Source organism: Colletotrichum destructivum, chromosome 4 (assembly GCF_034447905.1).
Source record: "Colletotrichum destructivum chromosome 4, complete sequence".
Lineage (NCBI taxonomy): Eukaryota > Fungi > Ascomycota > Sordariomycetes > Glomerellales > Glomerellaceae > Colletotrichum > Colletotrichum destructivum.
The window spans coordinates 4549276-4572058 of record NC_085899.1 but is presented as its reverse complement, the minus strand read 5'-3'; the positions used below and the strand labels follow the sequence as shown (position 1 = coordinate 4572058).

The 22783-nt window shown below is 57.1% G+C and overlaps 5 protein-coding genes across 5 annotated transcripts; 2 read left to right on the top strand and 3 right to left on the bottom strand.

Moving 5' to 3' along the window:
- Positions 1-43: 43 nt before the first annotated feature.
- CDEST_07333 (Putative U-box domain, Zinc finger, RING/FYVE/PHD-type, ubiquitin conjugation factor E4, core) lies at positions 44-4541 on the top strand. The gene is made up of 7 exons (XM_062923492.1): positions 44-336; positions 608-1287; positions 1345-1549; positions 1711-2448; positions 2530-2828; positions 2914-3279; positions 3423-4541. The coding sequence occupies exons 1-7, from the start codon at positions 277-279 to the stop codon at positions 4312-4314; spliced, it is 3240 nt and encodes a 1079-aa protein (XP_062779543.1). The 5' UTR covers positions 44-276; the 3' UTR covers positions 4315-4541.
- A 1949-nt stretch (positions 4542-6490) lies between these two features.
- On the top strand, positions 6491-9117 carry CDEST_07332 (Putative pyridoxal phosphate-dependent decarboxylase, pyridoxal phosphate-dependent transferase). The gene is made up of 6 exons (XM_062923491.1): positions 6491-6983; positions 7037-7064; positions 7156-7179; positions 7263-7859; positions 7954-8562; positions 8634-9117. Exons 1-6 carry the CDS (start codon positions 6706-6708, stop codon positions 8685-8687), a joined length of 1590 nt encoding a protein of 529 aa, XP_062779542.1. The 5' UTR covers positions 6491-6705; the 3' UTR covers positions 8688-9117.
- Positions 9118-9124: 7 nt separating this feature from the next.
- On the bottom strand, positions 9125-12457 carry CDEST_07331 (Putative meiosis specific protein Spo22/ZIP4/TEX11; the record flags this gene model as incomplete). Its single annotated transcript, XM_062923490.1, has 8 exons — positions 9125-9349; positions 9435-9610; positions 9688-10727; positions 10775-10902; positions 10956-11693; positions 11745-11920; positions 11973-12338; positions 12391-12457. The coding sequence occupies 8 exons, from the start codon at positions 12455-12457 to the stop codon at positions 9125-9127; spliced, it is 2916 nt and encodes a 971-aa protein (XP_062779541.1).
- Positions 12458-12560: 103 nt separating this feature from the next.
- On the bottom strand, positions 12561-16156 carry CDEST_07330 (Putative zn(2)Cys(6) fungal-type DNA-binding domain-containing protein). Its single transcript, XM_062923489.1, has 7 exons — positions 15200-16156; positions 15029-15051; positions 14761-14778; positions 14284-14596; positions 13330-14117; positions 13083-13279; positions 12561-13020 (listed from the first exon to the last, which is right to left on the bottom strand). The coding sequence occupies exons 1-7, from the start codon at positions 15333-15335 to the stop codon at positions 12969-12971; spliced, it is 1527 nt and encodes a 508-aa protein (XP_062779540.1). The 5' UTR covers positions 15336-16156; the 3' UTR covers positions 12561-12968.
- A 1411-nt stretch (positions 16157-17567) lies between these two features.
- On the bottom strand, positions 17568-22096 carry CDEST_07329 (Putative CO dehydrogenase flavoprotein). The gene is made up of 3 exons (XM_062923488.1): positions 21821-22096; positions 19547-21748; positions 17568-19492 (listed from the first exon to the last, which is right to left on the bottom strand). The coding sequence occupies exons 1-3, from the start codon at positions 21997-21999 to the stop codon at positions 17767-17769; spliced, it is 4107 nt and encodes a 1368-aa protein (XP_062779539.1). The 5' UTR covers positions 22000-22096; the 3' UTR covers positions 17568-17766.
- Between the last annotated feature and the right edge of the window lie 687 nt (positions 22097-22783).

The following is a 22783-nucleotide window of genomic DNA, read 5'->3' as shown; positions in this document are numbered from 1 at the left end:
CCCCGCCACCAGTCGTGGTACACCTTGCACCTCACTGTATCCGTACCTACCTACCTTGCTGCTCGCCTGTACCTGACTTCACCTCTGCCCTCTGCGCTGAACCCGCGAGGCCCTGTCCGTCAATCAACATCCGTCCGACTTGCTTTTCCCTTCTCTGTACACACTCCGGCCTCAATCTCGAATTTTCGTCTCAGCCTCGTCCCAGGAAGCTAGGCTTGGTATCGTCAAACTCGCCGCGAACTACCGCTACCCATTGATTCCGACGGCTAGCCTACTATGGATCCCAACGAGAACAACCAGGCGCCAGACGCGCCCGATTCCAAGAAGATGAACGATGTAGGAGAGCTCCCCGATACCTTTTCCCTGGTCCGTCTAGGCTTCAGTCGCCTTTGGTGTTGTCCTCCATACTGTTGGCTCTCGCTGCGGCGTCCCCTTCGCCGTCGTCCTGGCATGCCCATGGCAGCGACGCCTGAACAACGCTGTTGAAATGAGCCAGCAAAGGTGGCATCCATGGTACCAGCGACGAAGCTTGCAAGCAGTGGCAGCAACTTTACAGCTGCACGGAACCCTTTTACATTGTCTACGATTCTAACTGTATGCTGCCTAGATCCGACTTCGACGGCTGGCCAAGCTCGGCTCGTCGACCAGATCCCCGAAGCCTGAAGACAGCTCGCCAAACCCAGAGACCGACGCCGAGACCTCGACTGCAGCAACGACGAGCGAAGCCAAAGGCAAGTCCCCGGCAGACCTGACGCCTTCCTCTACCCCGAAACCCGCCGCCGCGAACCCTTTCACCCAGCTTGGCGTTAGATCCGCAGGCGCTGCGTCGCCGACGACAGAAGGCGGTGCTCAGAAGCGAGGCTCCTCTAAGATCGACGATCGCGCCCCAGCGCCTGCCCCCGCGAAGAAGGCCAACACGGAAGAATCTGTTGAAGACTTCTCGGACAGGATACTCAGCCACGTCTTCCGCATCACTGTCGATCCTGACCGCGTCACTGACATCAACGGCCCCAAGCTGAACTTTCTGTCCGAGACAGGTCAGGAGCTGAAGGAGAATGGATCGCCACTGAAGCTCACTGCTGCCGTTCTCGACAGCGCCCTGTTGGAGGCCGTCACCGCTGTCCCTGCCGAAAAGCCGATCCTGGGTTACCTCCTTCCCTGCTTCAAGCGGATTATCCGGTCCAACATCATCAAGGAGACGCCCGAAAAGAGAGAGATTTTGGAGGAAGCAAAGAGACTGTGTGTTAGCAACTGTTTGTTCGCCCTCACGATACCCGATCTCTTTGGGTAAGTCAAACGCCCTTGCGCATAATGCCTCCGGGACCATACTCACAACCATCCCAGACGGTCGCAGCCCGAGAGCCTGGTCCCATACCTGCTGCGGGGACATGAGCAGGATGACGGCGTCTGTTTGGACTTCCTCCGGGAAGCCGTTAAGCGGTTCCCAGAGGACGAACAGTTCCCGGCTGTATTCGCCGATGCTATGCATTCCATCAGTACTAAGCTGTCTGGGTTGACTATGGAGAGCGACTACAAACCGTACATCAACGTGAGTGCCCTTCGTTGTCTGTCTTCGGCGCATACTTGAAGTTTTCCCACGACGGCTCGCCTTTCAGGAGTATTCTGCCTCCTGCGCGGCATCCTACATCTTCCGACCTGACCTATTACCTCGCCGCTTCACCTGCCGAATACACTAACGCTTGCTCACAGGCATTGATGTCGTATACCAAGTTCCCGCCTCTGCTGAATGCCCTTTCACAGCACCCCAACTTCATGACGGCGCAGAAGTCTGGCGCGTTTGTCGAAAGGGAGACCATATTGGGACCCTTCTTCCGGTTATCGCCTCTGCAGTCCGAAGTGACGCTGACCTACTTTCCCAACCCGCGAGGGTTGGACCGAAGCCGGGCCGCGCCCTCGCAAGACGCCCTGCGAGCCATTCTACGGGTTCACCAGGACGAACTCTTTACCATCGCCAATGCTTTCATCCGGGCGGACACGGAGACCCGGACACGGGTCCTGGACTGGTTCGCCTCGGCAATCAATACCAATCACAAGCGCAGGGCTATTCAGGTCGATCCCAAGGAGGTATCTTCAGACGGCTTCATGATGAACTTGACTGTTATCCTGGACCGTTTCTGCTCACCTTTTATGGACACCACCTTTTCAAAGGTCGACAGAATCGAGGTGGAATATTTCCGGCGCAACCCTCGCGTGGATATCAAAGAAGAAACCAAGCTCAACGCGGACCAGTCAGCATCTGATGCATTCTACGCCAAGAAGACTGAAGGTAACTCCAACTTCATCACCGAAGTCTTCTTCTTAACCCTTGCCGCGCATCACTATGGAAGTGAGGCGACAAACTCGAAGCTCAAGAGCTTGGAGCGTGACATCAAGTGGTACGAGAAGCATCTTACAGCCATGGAGGCCGAACGGCCAAAGGTGCAGAATGTGAGTGGTGTCTCCGCCGGCTGCTGTGCATCGTGCCAGGTGTATTATGAATTGTGCTGAAGCTGATGTATGTTAAAATAGCAACCCGCGCAGCTTGCCATGTTTGAGTTGACGCTCAAGCGGCACACGGCTGTCCTGGAGAAGGCCATCGCGATGAAATACGCTATAGAGGGCGTGTTTCTAGACGAAAAGATGCAGGAGCTGTCGCTTCGGTTCATGCGATACGTGGCCGTCTGGTTGCTTCGCCTGGCCAGTCAAACCAACTACACACCGGACAAGGACCTTCAACTTCCCCTGCCTGCCCAGGCGCCCGAAGCTTTTGCGTGTCTCCCCGAGTACGCGCTCCAGGACGTGGTGGACAACTTCAAGTTTGTGTATCGGTATGTCGACCTCCGGTATCTTAAGAGTGCCGTAGTTCCAAGCTCGCGTTCAAGTGTCGTATCAAGCATCGCTAACTAGCAATAGGTATCTCCCTCAGATCATGCCCTCTGCCGTTGGCAGTGAAATGATTGCATTGTGCATCGCCTTCTTGCGCTCGTCTGAATACATCAAGAACCCCTACCTCAAGTCCTCGCTGGTTACGTTGCTTTTCTCTGGCACGTGGCCGTTTATGCACTTCAAGAAGGGCGTCCTCGGCGATCAGCTTTACGGGTCGAAATTCGCCAATGATAACCTCTTGCACGCGCTGATGAAGTTCTACATTGAGGCGGAATCGACCGGCGCCCATACCCAGTTCTACGACAAATTCAACATCCGTTACGAGATCTTCCAAGTTATCAAGTGTGTCTGGGGCAACGACATCTACAAGCAGCAGTTGACGCGAGAGAGCAAGTAAGTTGACGACGATTGCCATCCACTGTCAAGAGGCTTGTTTGGTCTCTTTGTTCCTAGTCTTCATACATGTTGTCTCGAAAACCTCTATGCATATATCATGGATGAAGAAGAAAGACGAACAGATGACTGACAAACAACAGGGTCAACCGACAATTTTTTGTTCAATTCGTCAACCTACTGCTTAACGATGCCACCTACGTGCTCGACGAGGCGTTGACGAAATTCCCCAAGATCCACACTTTGCAGCAAGAGCTGGAATTCGGCAACAGTCTATCAGCGCAAGAAAGGGAGAAGAAGCAGGAAGAGCTGCAGGCGCTGGAGGGACAGGCGGGGTCGTATATGCAGCTGGCCAACGAGACACTGGCGATGATGAAGCTCTTCACGTCGGCACTGGCGTCGGCCTTCACGATGCCGGAAATCGTGCAGCGTCTGGCGAGCATGCTGAACTACAACCTGGAGACGCTGGCGGGCCCGAAGATGGGCCAGCTCAAGGTGAACAACCCGTCAAAGTACCACTTCCAGCCGCGAGTGCTGCTGTCGGACTTTGTCGACATCTACCTCAACCTGGGGTCGTCGCAAGCGTTCATCGACGCGGTCGCTTCGGACGGGCGGTCGTACAAGCCGGAGGTGCTGGACAAGGCCAGATTCATCCTGTCGAAGCGGAGCATGAAGGACGCCAGCGAGCTTGAGCAGTTTGACAGACTGAAGAGCAAGTTTGAGGAGTCGAAGAAGATTACGGATCAGGCGGAACTGGACCTCGGCGACATCCCCGCAGAGTTCGAGGACCCGATCATGGGTGACCTGATGAAGGACCCAGTGATCTTGCCGTCAAAGCACATTGTCGACCGTGGCACCATCGTGCAGCACCTGCTATCGGACCCCAAGGATCCGTTCACGCGGCAGCCGATGACGGTGGACGACGTGATCCCTCACACCGAGCTGAAGGACAAGATCGAGAAGTGGAAGGGCGAGAGGATCGCGGCGGCCAAGGCCAGGGCGCAGGGCGACGCAATGGACACGACGCAGGATTGATTCGACGACGACAACGACGGCCGGGGAAAGTGGAGGGTCACATGAATATGGGGCTTAGGGTTGGACCTGGGCTTGGGAGGAGTCCTGGGTGACGAGGCATCGCATCCTTGTATCTGATTAGACGTTCACAGGTCCTCGAGACTCGGTAGGGACTAGGCAGTATCAGCACGACCAGAAATAGCGTGGTCTTGGAATAGACGAAGAAGCCGTCTGATAGTAAAGCATTCGGAGCGAGATGGCCAGTATATGTGACTGAGGGTGGGTGCGTGGCCAAACCAGTGAAGCCTGATGCCAAGAAGAAAGCAGGCTGACATGGCCCATGGTAAGGCAAAACAGGAGATGGTATATCGTGAGCTGAGAGTAGTTGGAAATGCTCTAGGCCATGGGCGAGGCGGGCCGACAGGGACGAGGCTTCCCAGACGGTCGGTCACCTGCTGAGACTACCGGGGCGATGTTGACTGAGATTACAAGAGGCATGGCCTCCTGAGAGTCGGACCACAGTCGGCGGCTGGTGGTTTTTATTAGCGGAGCTGAGCCATGGGGTGTAGAAGGGAAGCGGTGATGATGATCTGCGGGGGTCTACTGAGCGGATGTGTTCGAGTGGGCTTTCTCGAGGAGTGAAACGGCATGGTTTGACTTCTCCGTTGTTGTTCTTTGTCCTTTTGAGAAGATTGTTGAACATGGAACAGGGCAATGGTGTTGTTGAGGTGAACCCCCCCCCCCCCCCCCCTTAACTAGGACCTTATAGAATTAAACAGGTGGTCATGATGTCACTGGGCATTGGGGGGGGGGGGGGGGCGTGGGTAAGGCAACACTGCGGGACTTGGTGTAGAACTCTGGGTTAATGAGCTGGTGGTTCGGGGCTGTGCTTCTGCGTGTCAGGAACACCCGACATCCGAACCGAGTTATCCAGAGTTCATTAGACTGGGTTTCTGACTCTCGATGCCGTTGTGCACAAAGTATGCTAGCTTGTTTAGTTTATGAGCTGACGGGCATTCGAGGATGGTGGTTGTGGCGGCGGATAGATGGATGCATGGATGGATGGATGGATATTGGGTGATTGATGAGCTGGACCTGGGTTCCCTCTCCCCCCTTCCTTTAGGCGGCCCGTCCAGGCCCAGGCCTAGGCCCCATGTCCGGGTCCTGCTAATCCACCGGGGATACCAGGGCCCCGTAGTGTGACGGAAGACCGGCACGGTTGGCGATTGGACGAAACATCCCAGGTGTATCATTGTCCGTGTTGTGGACCACCCGAAATGTCACCCCGTGCCAAGCTTTTCGGGGCGTTGGCTTGGGACCCTGGGGAAAGCTGTCGAGTAGCTTGGCTGTGGTGTCACTGGGTGGTGTGTTGTGTGTTAGTGCGTTTCTGAAAAGCATCATCGCTTGGGGGGGGGGGGGGGGGGATGGAAGAGACATACAGTACATCATCCATCTTTTGGGAAGAGGCGGAGGGGACAAAAAAAAGAATAGGGGCGGGGAAGGATTGGCCTGCTCCATTCACAAAACAGAAAACAAAAGACAAAAGACATGTGCTTCTGTATTCGCAGCAGAAACAACACGTGCCACTGACGATTATCTCGGGTCGTCGGCAAGCTTGCAACTTGAATCCGAACCCGACTCGACTCGACTCGACTCGACTAGACTCAACCCAGCCCAACTCTGCTCGACTCGACGGCATGCGGCGGGACGTACCCTAAGCTTCTGCCCCTCCTCCTATCCCCCTCCCCCCATTCCCTGTCGTCCAGGACCTGCCAAGGACTCTGCATGGCTTCACGTCCATGATGCGGCTTTCAACAGCCACGCCACAAAATCGGTACGTACTGGCTACACCGCACCACCATAACCCCGCCTTCCGGGTTCGGATGCAGTGCGGTACATGCGTCAGTGAGTGAGTGAGTGAATGAGAGAGTGAGAGAGGAGTTTGACTAAGAGTGAGACTAAAAGTGAGAGAGAGAGAGAGAGAGAGAGCAAGACAAACTACCTAGGTACCGAGTGAGGTCCAGCTCGCTCAGTCACCCCACCTCAGAACCTCCCCCCCCCCTCCCCCCCCCCCTCCCCCTCCCCCTCCTCCCCCCCTTCGGAGCTGTTGCTGCGGACCGGAATAAGCTACGTAGTGTAGGTAGCTAGCTAGCTGCCATGAACGCGTCTCATTGAATTTGCTTCGCCTTTTTGTACTGTGTACGCGTATTACATCTCGCTCTCTCCCCTTCTCCTCTATTCCCTCACTCCTTCATTCCTGAACCATATCTTGTCGGCGTCTTCAGACCTCGCTCCGACCTTCTCAACTCATATAAACACCTTCACATCATCCTACTCACTCTCACCCCCTCCCATCATCCCCCTTCCTCCTCGGACCCAAAAACACCACCAAACACAACACAACACCCGAACATGGTCCACCTCGCAACCGTCAACACGCCCCCCGACTCGGGCTCCGGCTCCGAGGACTCGGCCACCGCCGCCGACCTCAAGAGCGTCCAGCAGAAGCTCAGCAAGGTCCAGCTCCAGCTCGCCGACGAGGACGACTGCTTCACCACCAGCGTCTACGGCTCCCGCTTCGCCAACCAGGACCTGCCCAGGAGCGAGATGCCCGAGAACGAGATGCCCAAGGAGGTCGCCTACCGCATGATCAAGGACGAGCTCAGCCTCGACGGCAACCCTATGCTCAAGTAGGCCACCGTCCGTCTCATGCTTCGCCCGCTCATGCCGCTGATCATTACAGTCTTGCCTCCTTCGTGACGACCTACATGGTGAGTGAACATCGATTTCCCGTCTCGCTTTTACTTCGAAACTTCTCCCGTGATGGCACCCCAATGCTAACTGACCCTCTTCCCCTCACAGGAAGAAGAAGCCGAGAAGCTCATGGTAAAGCACCACCAAACACCCCAAATGGATACTTCAAGACAACCACCCCTCTCTAACACACACATTTTCACCCCCCCTTTCAGGCAGAGAGCTTCAGCAAAAACTTCATCGACTACGAGGAATACCCCCAGTCCGCCGACATCCAGAACCGCTGCGTCTCCATGATCGGCAAGCTCTTCCACGCCCCCGTCGGCGCCGGCGAGGGCATTGGCGCCGTCGGCACCTCGTGCGTCGGCTCCTCCGAGGCCATCATGCTCGCCGTCCTCGCCATGAAGAAGCGCTGGAAGAACCGGCGCCAGGCCGAGGGCAAGCCCGTCGACCGCCCCAACATCGTCATGTCCAGCGCCGTCCAGGTCTGCTGGGAGAAGGCCGCCCGCTACTTCGAGGTCGACGAGAAGCTCGTCTACTGCGCGCCCGACCGCTACGTCATCGACCCCGAGGAGACGGTAAACCTCGTCGACGAGAACACCATCGGCATCTGCGCCATCCTCGGCACCACCTACACCGGCGAGTATGAGGACGTCAAGGCCGTCAACGACCTGCTCCTCGAGAGGAACCTCGACGTCCCCATCCACGTCGACGCCGCCAGCGGAGGCTTCGTCGCCCCCTTTGTCGTGCCCGACCTCGAGTGGGATTTCCGCCTCAAGAACGTCGTCTCCATCAACGTCTCCGGTCATAAGGTTCACACTTCACCCCCCCTTCCTCCCCCACTTTCGTCCCTCCTCTTCATACTCCGAGTCTTGACTGACGCGCACTTTTCTCTGACACCCACAGTACGGCCTCGTCTACCCCGGCGTCGGCTGGGTCGTCTGGCGGTCCGCCGAGTTCCTCCCCCAGGAGCTCGTCTTTAACATCAACTACCTCGGCGCCGACCAGGCCTCCTTCACCCTCAACTTCTCCAAGGGCGCCTCCCAGGTCATCGGCCAGTACTACCAGCTCATCCGCCTCGGCAAGAAGGGCTACCGCGCCATCATGTCCAACCTCACCCGCACCGCCGACTACCTCACGAGCTCCCTCGAGGTCCTCGGCTTCGTCATCATGTCCAAGCGCTCCGGCGAGGGGCTGCCCCTTGTCGCCTTCCGCTTCGCCGACCGCGAGGACCGGAGCTACGACGAGTTCGCCCTCGCCCACCAGCTCCGCGTCCGCGGCTGGGTCGTGCCCGCCTACACCATGGCTCCCCACACCGACGACCTCAAGATGCTCCGCGTCGTCGTCCGCGAGGACTTTAGCAAGTCGCGCTGCGACGCCCTCATCAACGACGTCAAGCTGTGCCTCGGCCTGCTCGAGCGGATGGACCAGGACTCCGTCAAGCGCCAGCAGGACTACATTCACGAGCACCACCTCACCAGCACAAAGTCTTCCCACAACCACCCGAAGTTCCGGGTTTGTCCCCCCCCCCCTTCCCAAGAACGTGCGACGAGGTCGTCTTGGAGCTAACCTGAGAACGCTTGCAGAAGGAAAAGCATTCCATTCAGGGGAAGACTGGCAAAACGCATGCCATTTGCTAAGCCCTCTGCGGGGCTGCTATCACAAGGACGGCCATGTACGTACGGTACGAAGTCAACGGCTGACACGACAGACGACACGCGCATCATGGCCAGCGGCGGTGAAGGGTACGGTCCGGATGGGTTGGTAAAGAGGAAGGAAAAGGCTGACGGATATCCAAGGCTCAGGCGGGGTTGTCATATTTGATGTGTGTTACATATGCTGGTCTATGAACCCGACGTTTTGGTATGCGTTCTACATCCACCTGAGGTCCCGGCTAGTCCACAAATACAGAAGAACACACCTGCTTTTTATATCTACCTGTCTCACCCCACCAACCTCACCAATGATGAGGTCAATGGTACCGGGAACCACGTTAGTCGATGTCAAGCTGGGGTAACTATGAGTAACAGCACCCTGCAACATCACACAAAGAGCCCTGCTATGTAAGACCATCAGACTACAGCTCAAACTTCAACTTCATCCGGTTCTCCTGCAGCAAGGCCTCCAACTCGCCTTCGTCTCCAGCGTAGTGCGCGAGGTTCATCGCTAGGTCCGCCCACTTGTTGCACTCGTCGTCCTGTCGCACGTTGTACGCGTCCACTGCCTGGTTGAAGGACACGGTGACGAGCCACTCGAGCTCTTCTGGCGGGAACGGGTGTTGGCCCTGGGCAAGCCGGATGTCCTCTAGTCAGCAAATCATCTTCCCCGAGGATACGCAACAAAAACCACAGGGAGAGACCCAGAGGCCAGTAGGGTTGGCTACACACTTTGGCGGAATCCCTCGCCACCTCGATGGCCTGCTTCATCAACCTCTGCCCCAGCGCAGCGTCGAGCGACTGCACGGCTTGGAACATACACCGGATGTACTTTGCCAGCCGGTCGCCCTTCATCTTCTCCAGCTCCCAGATCTCATTGACGATGACCCCTAGCGTAGAGTACAGCTCTACCCGTGGCGCGTGTTTGTCAGTCGAATACTTGCACCAAGATCCAGATACATCAAGATGAGGGAAGGCATCTTACCCTGACCGGGAAGCCTGCCGCGCAACGCAATATCGCCCATGGCCTTGAGCGCGTTCACGTCCCGACACGTCTTGGCCGTGCGGATGATGTACCCAAGAGCGTCATACTTCTTCAGCGCCATCGCCGCCTCAAAGTCAAACACCATCAGCGTCGTCAGCTTCGCTGTGAGATCATCCTTCACTCGTTTGTTCAGTCCCCCCGCCCGCTCCTCCAGCGCGTCGTTGTACGCCTTGACGTGCCGCCGCATGACGAGGTAGTGCTGCAGCTGCCGCTCAACGATATCCTCGACACGTGCGAGCGAGACGAGCGCCGCCGCGGCGACGAAGTTGCAGAACATGGTCCTAAAGGCGAGGTCGCCGGCCGCCTCCGAGGGTATGTCCGCGGGGTAGTGTGCCGCGATGGCGAGGCAGCTGTTGTACAGGCGGACGAGCCGCTCGAGGTCCCAGCTGTCCCAGTGCTTGAGGCCGAGGTTGTACGCGTTCTGGCAGAACCAGTCGAGTTCCTTGACTGTGAAGAGGCGGTTACCATCCTTGTCGTTTGGATTTCGTTGAATCGCTTTGGCAGCTACGACCTTGTAAGCCACGACAGCCGGTTGCGAGGAAACGATATCTTCACCTCCTTCGAACAAAACGATGATCTCCTCCACCACAGCCTTCTGCCTTGCGGCGTCTTTCTCGCTCTCCATGACAGAAACAGCCAGCCGAATGTTGCACCGCAACAGCGCAGGGAGATGCACGGGAGACGTCTCGCTGAATTCGAACTTGTTGACCAGCTGCTTCATGGCCTGCATCGCACACACTCTGTCTCCGACCTGCTGCGCCTCCAGAACACAAGCGTAGAGGAAGTCTGGCTCGTTTCCTGCCGCTGTCCCGACTCTCTCAAGACATTCCGTCGCCAGTTCACGGTCTGCTGAGCGGAGTGCCACTTTGTACATCAGATAACGCGTCATGGGCTCGTTTTGCGCCGCTTCTGACATGTTGTGGAAGGCTTGCCGGGCTCTCCCTGTGTCGTTTCCCCCAAGGGCACAGAGAATGAGCTTTCTGGTTTTGTCAGCGTGCTTTGCATCGGTTTTTAGGGCAACACATACCTGCCGAGCCTCGACATATTCGCAGGCCCGCCGTTTTGAAAAAGGGGCTGCAGCGCGACCTGACACCAGCTATCCGCGATGTCAAAGTGGCCTTGGCTGTAGGTGATCTCGATCTTCTTCCATATAAGCTGTTTCGCTATCAGGGTTCATCATTTTCACTCAGCACAATGGTGCAACTCACCGTCAAAGCCCCAACCGCCGCAGATGCTCCAAAAGGCTTCTCCAGGTTATCCTGAAGCCCGGCCAAGACGGCCGCCAGCCCTTCGACGGCCGTCAAACTGTCCCTCTGAGTCGTTTCCATCCAGATCCTTAAAAGAACTAATCTCTCAACCCATTCATCGCGCCCCGAGGAGACCATCGCACCCCTGAGCATCCCGTCCACAACACTTGTTGCCTGCGTTGGACTTTTGTCGTGCAGCTTCCGCGCATGGTGCACGAGAAGCTTGAAGTGAGACTCGGAGAAGTTGAAGGCGCGCACCATTCGCCTCAGGATGTCGGCGTAGGCCTCGACGTCAAAGACCTCAGCAGGCGTCTTTTGCAGGAGCTCGAGGCGGAGGAGGAGCACGACGGGCTTGTCGCCGATCTCGGACTCGACATAGTTGACCAGCTCGAGAGCCTTTTGGGACGAGTCCTGTGTATCTACGGCCAGAAATGCGTGTACCAGGCCCTGACAGACTGCGAGGCGCAGCTCGATGGCGTCGCGGGAGAGGTGTACAAGGTCCTGGGCATTGATGACGTTGTACGCTCGTTCGAGCCACCGTGCTGCCATGGGGAAGTCGCCCCTTTCGGAGAGGTCTTTTCCCATTTCAAACAGAACCTCTGTCATCTTCTCGGCAGAGCTTGGGTCCAGAGACTGCGGGGCAAGATGTCCCTTGTCGTACATGAACTCGGCGACGGTAAGGTTGTCCTCCTTCCAGGCCTGAAAAATCAATTGTCAGATGGCGAAGAGTCGCAAGTTCGTGTGACATACTAGTGCGGTGCGGAGTATATAGTATTCAGACTCTAAGCGTTTACACTCGATCAAGTCGTCAGGCCCAAGCATCGTATTCTGCAGCTCGCCCAGATCCGCAACGTATCCTGCGCCTTTCGAGAAGATGGCGTTGGCGAGCTTCATGGTGTTCGTACTGGTTCTGATACTCTCGTCGTCTGCATCACACTCAGCCGTTTTGAAAAGAGAGCCCTGGGAAGGGCGACATACCAAGACACATTTTTCCGGCCTTGAGCATCAGCCTCGTCAGGTGCACCACATCCGCAACCTGAAGCGCTGCGCCGGTGGAACCATGTCTCGCGATAGCGATCATGAAGAACGCAAAGATCCTACTTTGAAGCAAGAGCTTCCTCCTCGCAGGGGGGACGCCGTCGACATCTTCGCGACGCAGCCTGGTGCACAAGTTCCACAGCTCGGTCCCCTTTCTGTCCAACCCTGCCCTGTGGGATTTTGCCCTGGAGATCGTGTGGAAGTTGGCAATCGCCTCCAGCTGCGGCTTGAGCTCGGCGAGCAGCGAGTCGATGGCGGGGGGATCATTGGCAGACCGGAGGTGCTTCAATAGGGTTTGCGAAAAGACTGTAGACGCATTAGCAGTCGCACCAACACACCCGTCTTTACAATCACGTACTTGCAAAGGACGCGAGCTTGTCGCCTGGGTTGTTCTTGGGGGAGGCTGGTTGAGTCAGAGGAGGCATTCTGCCGGGCAACGTTCAGAAGTGTCGATGTTAGTGAACAATCGGATCGGAGCTTTACGGATATGCCAGCTCGCAGTGTTTATGCAGATGTTCGTCGGCGGCTGTGATCAGATCAAGGTATGTATGAAAACGTGTAGAATAAATGCCCAGAGAAAAAGTGACATGACATTCGAATGTGGCAATCACCGAACGCTCCAAGGAAGGCGCAAACAAATGCTCTTTCCTCACAAGCTTTGAGCCGGTTGTGTGGGACCCTGTTGAGCCGACCGACCTCCGGTCCGAGAGACTACGGCAGGTCCGCTCCGTCGCCCGATCGAACCAAAAAATACAGTGTTCTGATAAGTATGTACCGGCTTTCTTTCGCATCAAGGCGAAGAAAACGAGATGGAAAATATGCGACAAATCCAAAAGCAATGCCCTGGTATCCAATGACGCCAAATCCCCCCTCCCCCCCTTTTTGTTTTTCGTAGTTTGACCTCGAGTCCTTCTCCACTGAAGTGCAATTACATCATCACGGCCGGACAGGATCATTAGGCAAGAAGTTGCCGACAATGAGGGTCGGGCTGCGTATCACTTGTCAGCGTCCATGTCGTACGGAACAAAACCACGACTCAGAGGAACCCACATCTTGTGATTATCTCGTTGAATCATGAAGGAAAAACAGCAGTGTATCACCGGATCGGTCGCCTTGTCGTCCGGGTTCTTGAGCGTACAGGCCGTGAGCAACGTATCATGGGCGGGGTCGAAGGCGATGGTTCCGAATTCTTCCCAATACCGCACGAGAGACTCTTCCGTCAAAATCTCGTGCAAGGAAATCTTGCCCTGTGGTCTGGTCAGCTTTGGTATGCCAACAATCGAATAACCAAACATACGTCTCGCAGCTTCTCGACCGGAACGTGCAACAGCTCCGCCATCTCATTATTACCCCGAAAAATCTCGCCGGTTCTCCTCCAACAGCATGCCGGGACGGCCATACTGGCAAACACGCGGTCGTACTCCATGAGTTGTTTCTCAAACCACATCTCGACGTAGAGAAGCTCCATGTCGGTCAGGGCCTGCGCCTTTTCACGGAACTTGGGTCGAAACCGGTCAATGGTCCGAAGGATCTTCTGCTTCGACGACGGCGCAATATGGCTGTCCAGGTAGGTGCCGAGCCGCGCGTATCCCTTGACGTAGTTGAACGGTTTCAGCAGGCCGGCTTCATACTTGGCTTTCAAGACGCGATCCATCCGCTCCTCGGGGGTGTCGTTGCCCGACGGGTCGGCTGCCTGTAGGTAGTACTCGCGGGCCTTGTCCTTATCGGCTTGGACGACGCTGCCGGGCCGCGATATCGACTTGCCCTGCTCGAGGTTCGGCGGCGGCAGCATCTGCTGCGAGAGCGCATTGCCGCTGCTGCCGGCGGCATTGGCCCTGTTGTTATTGTTGTGGTTTCCGAACGTTGGCAGCATGTCGTTGGCGCCGGCAGTCCTGCTGAAGGCGGGGCTGTTCTGGGACTCGTCAGAGAGGATGCCGCCGTCATCGAGCAGACTCGTCTGCAGGAAGTCATTCAGGAGGTTGAATTCGTGCGTGACCTCGGGGGCGATCATGTAGTTGGGGTGGTAGCTTTGCATGTCGTGGTAGTGGTTCTGGGCCGTCAACCATGCGTCGGAAAATCCAGCGACTATCAGACCGGGGCGCATTACGTTAGCATTCCGCGTCTCTAGTGATGTGTTCCGGTTCTCCGTCTTTTCTCGAGCAAAGCGCGGCCCTGTGAGAGATGTGTAGAGGATGCAGGACGCGAGGACACCCAGGAAAGGGGTAAGAAGGGGAGGCCCGTAAAGACCTACATTGGTTCATGTTGCTGCCGTTCCCCGGCATGCCAGAGACGGAGCCCGGTGACACGAGGTGCAGTGGGTTCCCTTGCCCCAGGACGGCAGCGCCAAAAGCGGACGCCTTCCTGTCGAAGGGAGGCGGGGGGCCCATGGAACCGGCGGCGGATTGGTCGACAGAGCTCCGCGCGATATCGGATTGCGTCGTCTCGGAATCGTCGACGGCGGAGGGGGCGTGGGAGCTCTTGGCCTTCTTGGAATCGGGGTCGCGCGGCTCGTCGTGGCAGAGGTGGCCGATATTACGCTTGATGCATCTCGTACACGGTCGTTCCTAGCCACAACATGTCAGCGAGCTTTGCATGAGGCAAGGGAGGTGTGAGTGCGCGCGGGTTCCTGAGAAGCCGACTAGACGCGGGGTATAGGCGGAGCAGAAGCAAGGTACCAGTGGTGGGTGGTCCATGTTCAATGCTGTGTGAAGAAAGAGATCTTACATACGAGATCGCATGTCATATGCTACGTAGCAGGCAAGACACTATCCGTCAGCCATGGTTTCTTCTCTCTTTCTCGCTTTGTGTTTGTTTCCTCGCAGTCATCCCGCGGGAGGGGAAAGCTGGGCGTGGGCACATATGCAGGCAAGGGCCGGCGGCTGGCGGAGCATCGCACAGCAGCACACAGGCAGACAATAGTTTCAACACCATGCGCAAAGCCGGCCGAGGGAGGGCAATGGCATTTGCGTTGGTCGGGTAAGGGCCATCTGACTTACAGATCGGCGGCAGTAGACACAGGCTGGGAGGGAGCAAAACATTAGCAGTTTGCCTCTTTACGAGGTGAGGATATGAGTGTGCGGGTTGCTGCGGCCGGCAGTGTAGTCGCGAAGTTGCGGCACAAGGCTCGAGAGTTCAGCCCAGCATAAGCAGGGCAGAGCGCAACGTACCGTGGTTGACTTTGCGGCGCTTCTTGGGGCTCTTGACCGAGTGAGCATGGCCGCCATTGTGTTCAGGCTTCTCGCGCTTGTCCTTGTCCTTGTCCTCGTGGGCGTCAGGCTTGACGTCCTTGCCGTTGTCTTGCATGGCGAGGGCTGGACGAAGCGGGTTGGTCGGTCGAGAGGTAGTAAGTAGGTAGGTAGGTGGGCGGGATCGGAATCAGTTCAACGGGATAATGGCTCCCATTGGACCTCGAAGGTTACGCAGAAGACGAGGGTTCGCAGACCATTTGACACGGGAGAGGTGGTAGTTTGCGGTTTGCGACGTTGCGGGCTTTTGCAGGCGATGCGGGAGGAGAAGCCGGCGTTGTCGTGTGCGGGCAGCCGCCGGGATGTGCTCGGCTATGCTTGCTTTCGCGAGTGTGTATGTGTGTGTGTGTGGTTATTCGTCTTTTCGCTGCTGGTGTAGTGCTGTCGGACACGGGATGGCGCGGGTCGCAAGGAAATGGCGAGTAGGTCAATCTCTCCCGACTCGTATGTCTCGTTCGGTATCGTCGGACTCGATCGAGGCGAAGAAGGTGCCGTCGTGTCGTGAGAGGGGGAACGGCGTATGCGCAGCAGAACGTGAAACGGCTGACGGTGGTAGTGGTGGTAGTGGTGGTGGCGGCGGTGGTTGGGGATGCGATTGTGGATGCGGATGCGGATGTGGATGTGGATGTGGTTGACGGTGGCTTTCGAAGTTGCGCAGGCGGTTTGTGTGCGCCGGCGGATGTGCGCTGAATGTGCGATTGAGTGTTAATCGGTCCCAAGAGAATGGAAGGGAGGGGGAATGTTCTCAGAAAAGCTTCGCGAAAAAAAAGGAAGAAAAAAATAGTCAGGAACAACAAACAGGCGGATAGGATGGCGAATTGCCTGCCAACCTTACCATGGGAAGTGGGCTGGCTCCCGGCTGGCGTACCTGGAGGAATACTGGAACAAGGAACAACAACAGACAGCATGTAAGGCAAGATCGGTCCAAGGTCATGGCCGGTCGGTCGCTGTGTTGGGACGCTGCAACTGCGGGGATCATGGGGTTGGTCCCCTCACCTTGGATCGTCGTCACCTGCCCGGACTCGCTCACTCGTCGAGTCGGTCGGTCACTCACTCTGCACACGATGCTCATTTTCACTCTCACTCTCACTCTCACTCTCACGCCGTTTGCTCTCATATACTTAATCACCTACAGTACTCACTCACTTGTCACATCGCACTCCCGCCATCCATCCATCACACCGTCACTCTGTCCTTCGGCCAGCAGCGAGATAACGAAAATCAACGATACTACATTTTGTCCCCTCCCCTCTCCACACCGCAACCTCATCTCGACGCACTTCGTACCGACACGACGAATGGACTCGGCCTCGTTGGTGCTTACTCGTGACTCGGTTAAGCTGGGCGCAGCTAATACAAACCAGTCATCTCGATCCAAAATCCCCCCTCCTAGCCATCGGACGACGCCCGACGACATGAGAATTACTTACACACAATCTTTGCCCCCACCATTACTAACCCCCCTCCCTCCCCCTTCGTCATAGTCGCCGTGCCATTTCGGTGAACGACATCTTCGACAACAATCTCGTGCTCCTTACATTGCATCTTGGCCATCCGTGATATGTAATGGCTGTCGTCACAAGCCAGATTCACCAGCGCTGCGCTGCACAGACATGCTGCCCATTTCCACTCAGCATGTGTCAAGATGCAGGCCCCCTTCCGCCCCACGGACCCAAGCCGAAGACTGCCCCCCTCCAGGTACCTACACTACCACCGTCGCAATGCAGACGATGCTCCATATGGGCTGTCCCGGGGGACCATTAACCAGACCCAAGGGCCTGCTAAGGAAGAAAACTATGACCCAGACGACCATTTATTGGCTCTTTACTCCCCCTGTCTGTGTCTGTTACTACAAAGGGACGCGCTGACAAGGCACCACCAAGTGGTCCCCGTCTGATGTCTACATTGACCGAGGTATCCGTACCTATCCGTCCATACCAGTAACTCCCCTCACCCAGCCCTCATCTCCGTACAGCCAGCCAGCCCTGCTGCAGCATGCAACGTAATGTCAGCATGAAACCACAGCGCGCCATTCGACCCAAGTGTCTGTCTTCTATGTCTCTCTTATGTCTCTGCTGGTCTGTTTCTTTCCCTTCCCTCGGTTCTGACTCGGTAAAGCTCGCATTGAATTCACTGTGAAGCCTTCTTCCAACGCCCCTGTCGACCCCGACATGCCTTACGGTCCCTAACCCCATCTTTTTTCTGCTCGCCCAAGTCTTGGCGAGTTGAGTTGGGGGTACGCTGGGTCAGATCGTGTGATGCGTTGCTGTTCTCGGCTACGCACCAAGTAGAAACAACACGACCGTCTCATCTCACACTGGGTTCACGAAATATCGATCAGCCGGGTAGAAAGGTTGTTCAAGTTTTCGTCTGTTCATCAAAGCCGTTACAAGAGTATGCCCGCCTATTTCATGTCGTGATTCTTTCAAAGTACATATTCGACTTCCTTGAACGTGTGACCCTCATTCCCCCGTCCTTGGCGCCCGTTGCTAAATGGCTACAAAAAAGCTCTTCTCCCCCTCCTTCGGCAGCACCCTTGCCTTTCTCATAATCGGGTCCTCGCAGCTGAGCCGAATCCGCTCGGGCGTTGCCGGGCTCTCGAGCCTGAGCAGCCCGTCACCCACCCGGTCCTCCCCGACCGTCGCCTCCACCCCGTACTGCCGCCGAGACGCCTTAAGCGCGTCGCGGATGGCAAAGAAGACGGCGCTGCCCATGAACAGCGGCGGCTCGCCCACGCCCCTCGACCGCTGAATCGTCCGCAGCTCCTTCCACTCCACGTCCTTGAGGAGCGTCACATTAAACTCCTGCGGTATGTCCCGGAACCCGGGGATCTTGTACGCTCCCGGCCCCCGCGTGAAGAGGTTGCCCGCCATCGGCCCGTTGCGGAGCCAGAGCGACTCCTCCATCGTGAAGAGCCCGAGACCCTGCACGAAGGCGCCCTGGATCTGGCCGTAATCGAGCGCCGGATTGATAGATTGCCCGACGTCCATCTTGATGTCCGCGCGGATGCAAGTCCACGTCCCCGTCAGCGTGTCCATCTCCACCTCGGCCGCCGTGACGCCCTGTGTGAAGTAGAAGAACATCTTGCCACGGTTCTCGTCCCAGCTGTAGCCGATCTCTGGCGTCTTGTAGAAGCCTTGCGCCGAGAGGTTCACGCGGTCGAAGTACGCGGCATGTGCCAGATCCTTCATCGTCGCCTTCGGCCCGAGCTTCTCGCGGTACGGCGCCAAACGCTCGTTTAGCTGCGCACATGCGTTGTGGATGGCATATCCGTTGAGGTCCGATGAGGCGGATGCCGCTGTTGCCGAGGCGTTGGCCACCGTGTTGGTCGCCGTCTCGGATATGAAGACATTATCCAGTGGTACCCCGAGAGCCTGGGCGGCGATCTGCGTCATCTTGGTGTGCAGGCCCTGGCCCATCTCCGTACCGCCGTGCGCCACGAGGACGGATCCATCGTGGTAGATGTGCACCAGGGCGCCCGCCTGGTTGAGGAACAGGGCCGTGAACGAGATGCCGAACTTTGTCGGGATAATGGACAGGCCGCGCTTGCGCCACTTGTTCCCATCGTTGAAGCGCTTGACGAGCTCCCGTCGCACCTCGTAGTTGGCCTCCTTCTGGACCTGTTCGTACATCAACGGGACGTGCCAGTCCGTCAGGGGCTGGTTGAAATGTGTCGGTTCTAATGGCTTGTAGAAGTTGATCTCGCGGAACTTCTCCACCGGCATGCCCAGCCGGTCTGCGACCTCCTCCATGTACGTCTCCGCAATGAACATGCCCTGAGGACCGCCGAAGCCTCGAAATGCCGTGTTTGACATGGTGTTGGTTTTGCACAGGCGTCCACGGATGAAGACGTTCGGGATCTTATAGCAGCCGTCTGAGTGCGATATCGCTCGCTCGCAAACAGCTGCGCTGAGGTCGAAGGTCCAGCCGGCATTATTGAAGATGTCAAGGTCCAGCGCTTGGATCTTGCCGTCCTTGTTCACGCCGACCTTCCATCTTCCCAGGAACGGATGACGCTGGCCCGACGTGACCATGTCCTCTTCTCTCGTCAGCATGTAACGGCAGGGTCGTTTTGTCTTCTTCGCCGCAAGTGCAAGCGGAGCGCTGAGCTGGATCGACCTCGTCTCCTTGCCGCCAAAGCCACCGCCAAGCCTCTTGACGCGGACGACAACCTTGTTGGCTTGGACGCCAGTCATGCGGGCGACAAACACTTGACTGTAAAACTCCTTAGCATGGGGGTAAAGCATGGGGGCTGATAAGCTGGCTTACGTCTCGTTGGCGTTCTGGGTGCTGGAAAACACCTCCATCTCTCCGTCTTCAAGCTTGGGAATGACCAACGAAGCCTGCGTTTCGAGATAAAAGTGCTCTTGTCCACCCATCCGCGCCGTTCCAGTGAACACGTAATCGCAGTTCTTGAACGCCTCTTCGGTGTCTCCGTTCTTGAGCTCTCGGTAGTAGTTATGGAAGCTGTCTTTCTCGATGGCTTCCTCGATGGTAAGGATCGACGGCAGCTCCTCGTATTCGACCTTGACCGCGCGTGCGGCCTCGGCGGCCTTCGACGCCGAAGTGGCGAGAATCATGGCAATCGGCTGACCGGCGGTGAACACCTCGCCCTCGGCAAAGAAGAGCTCGTCGAAATGAGGCGCGCCCCAGCGGTTCTGTTCGGGCGTGTCGACATCGTCCTTGTCAATGTAGTCGACGACACCCGGCATGTTGAGAGCCGGCGAGTAGTCGATCGACTTGATCTTCGCGTGGGCCTTTGTGGACAGCACGAAACATCCGTGCAGCTCGTTCTTCAGGACGGGGAGGTCGTCGATGTACTGCGCCTCGCCGGTGACTTGCTTCAATGCGGCAACATGGCTCTTGGACTTGCCGACGGTCTCCTGTTCATATGCAGCAGCCGCGCCGTGATCTTCGGTTCCACCCGAGATACCTCGCTCAAGTTCGTCAATTGCCTCGATATCGACGTGCTGGCTCTGTCCGCCTAGGTTGGTGATCACATCGTGGTAGAAGCGGTAAAAGAAGCTGAATGCCAGTGCCTTTCGGTACGAGGCCATGCCTCCAGGAACGCTGAATGGTAAGTCGAAGTCGGTGCCGAGGGCGTTCATTGCTCCTTCAAGAGTCTCGAGCTCGGCGATGCGCTTGCCCACCAGATACTCCATGGTGTTCTTGGCGGCCACAGTCATGGCGGCCATGCCACCGTAAACGAGGTTGCACTCCGTAACGACACCGTCATCGTCCACCTTGACTCGCAAAGCACCGGTGACGATAGCGATGTCGTCGTCTTTCCTTTTGGCCTGCTTGTAGGCTCTGAAGAATTCGTTCTTGGCGGCCGTCACGGGTATCCTGATGGAGGCGATGATGGCATCCTGCGGGAGTGCCGTCCTTCGGTAGCCGGTAAAGAACTGTGACATGGGGATCTCCGTCTCCTGGCCTCGAGACTTGGCCACCAAAACAGCGTCGGCCGCCCAAAGAACGGGGTTCAAATCCGAAATTGGCGACGCCGTGGCGAGGTTGCCAGCTGGCGTGCCGACGTTGCGGATTTGCCTTCCGGCGAAATACTTCAACTGCTTGTAGATGCCCTCGAAGACTTGGCCCCGAGCGGCCCCGTAGTGACGCGTAGCCTCTTTGCTGATGTGCTCAAGGTCAGTGAGCACCACGTTCCCGCCAATCTCCAAATGGTCGTCCTTGAACTCGTACTGTCGCAGCTCTGCAATGTCTCCCACAAAAACGGAGACGGGGTACTGTTGTGCTTTGAACTTGATTTCGATCTGGGTCTCGGTGCTGCCGCCGATGATCTTGGCGGATGGGTAGACACTCTTGATGTCGAGCAGCTGCTCGAGGGTGACTGGTCTGTACCACTTCTTTCGCTTGTTGCCGAACGCCAGCGGCTTCATTTCGTGCTTCTTCAACGCCGGGGGGAAGATCAACTCGGTATCGGGGTTGTACTCGATGAAGCCTGGCGGCGTGAACCTCTTGATGGGCTGGTCGTTGAGTTTGGCCTTGTCCATACAGCACCCGCCAGTCTTCTTCTCGCCGTCGGCATTGTCCATGCAGCATCCCGACCCACCATTCGTCCGCGCCTTGCCGCATCCCCTCTCGACACTGAACGTCTGGGCAGCTTCCAGGATGGGCTTGTATCCCGTACATCTGCAGAGGTTGCCATCAAAAGCCTCCTCGATATCCTCCTCGGACGGCGCCTGGTTGTTGCGCAGAAGAGCGTACAGGCTCATGACGATGCCCGGGGTACAGAAGCCGCACTGGCTCCCGTTGCTCTTTGCAACACGTTCCTGGGCGGGGTGTGGCGCCTTTGTGTTGCCGATGCCCTCGATGGTGATGACATGCTTGCCATCGACGCTGGCCAGCGGGGCCAGGCAGGCGTTGACGCTCGCGTGGTAGATTTGCTTCGTCGTCGGGTTGAACTGGGAGATGACGACGGTGCAGGCGCCGCAGCCGCCTTCGCCACATCCACTGAGTGGTGTGTTAGTGCATTCGGCGCCGAGGCTTGGTCGTAGTGATACGTGAGGAGACGGGCATACTCACAGCTTGGTCCCCGTCAGGCCGATGCCTCGCAAGTACTCCAGCAGGGTGACCTCGGGGTCTATTTCGTCGAGTACGACGCGAGTGCCGTTCAGGTAGAAGCGGATGGTATCGTCAAAGTCGGTGGTCAGCGTGTTCAAGGGCCCGGCATCCCGCTCGGGGGAGATGGCGATGGGCGCCATCTTGCCTTTGAGCTCGATTAGGTACTCGATGACTTGGACTAGAAAGAGGAAAAGAGTAAACAGAGGTGTAGAGTACCCTTGAGCTCGACAAGTCGCGAGGCAGAGGGAAAAAGAGAAGGAAAGAGGAAAGCAGGTGTGTCAGGGATGGAAAGTCGAGGCAACCCCGCAGCTTTATGGCGACAAAAGAAGCGAGACAAGGCCGAGAGGCGAGAAGACGATACTGCTTCAGGCAAAGTGGTGTTCTGGAGGTGAGGGCACAGGTAAGGTAGGGGTAGCTGCAGGACTCATTATTTTGGCCTCTGGCCTTTGGTCTGGTCTGGTCTTTGGTCTCTTGGAATGCGGTTCGCGAACATGACAGCAATGCCGTCGAATCAAATGGCCCGTGTTTGAGCTTATCAGCGGACTCTCCCCTCCCCTCGTTCCCTGTCCAAATGCCTCTACCAGTCTACTATGTACCTAATCCACCGATGCAGAGCATCCGCGATTTCAGCGGGGGTGGCTTATCGTTATCGACCCCATCCCACTCTTTTTGGCGCTCCCCCGCCACTCGGAAGGCCGGGAGCATGCTGCACGACAGTCTGCCAGGGTTACCCGGCGTCCTGTGCTGTCCCACAGCGCCTCTTGCCGCACAGCAGCGGCCCCTCTGTCGGCCGGCTCCGTCTCCATACGGTCGGCATCTTCCACCCTGCATTTCCCACCCTGCATTTTCCATCTTCCACCTTTCGTCGTCTCTCACCCCCTACATCATTCCGCGCCGATCAGCAGAGTCCACCGGTCTTCGACG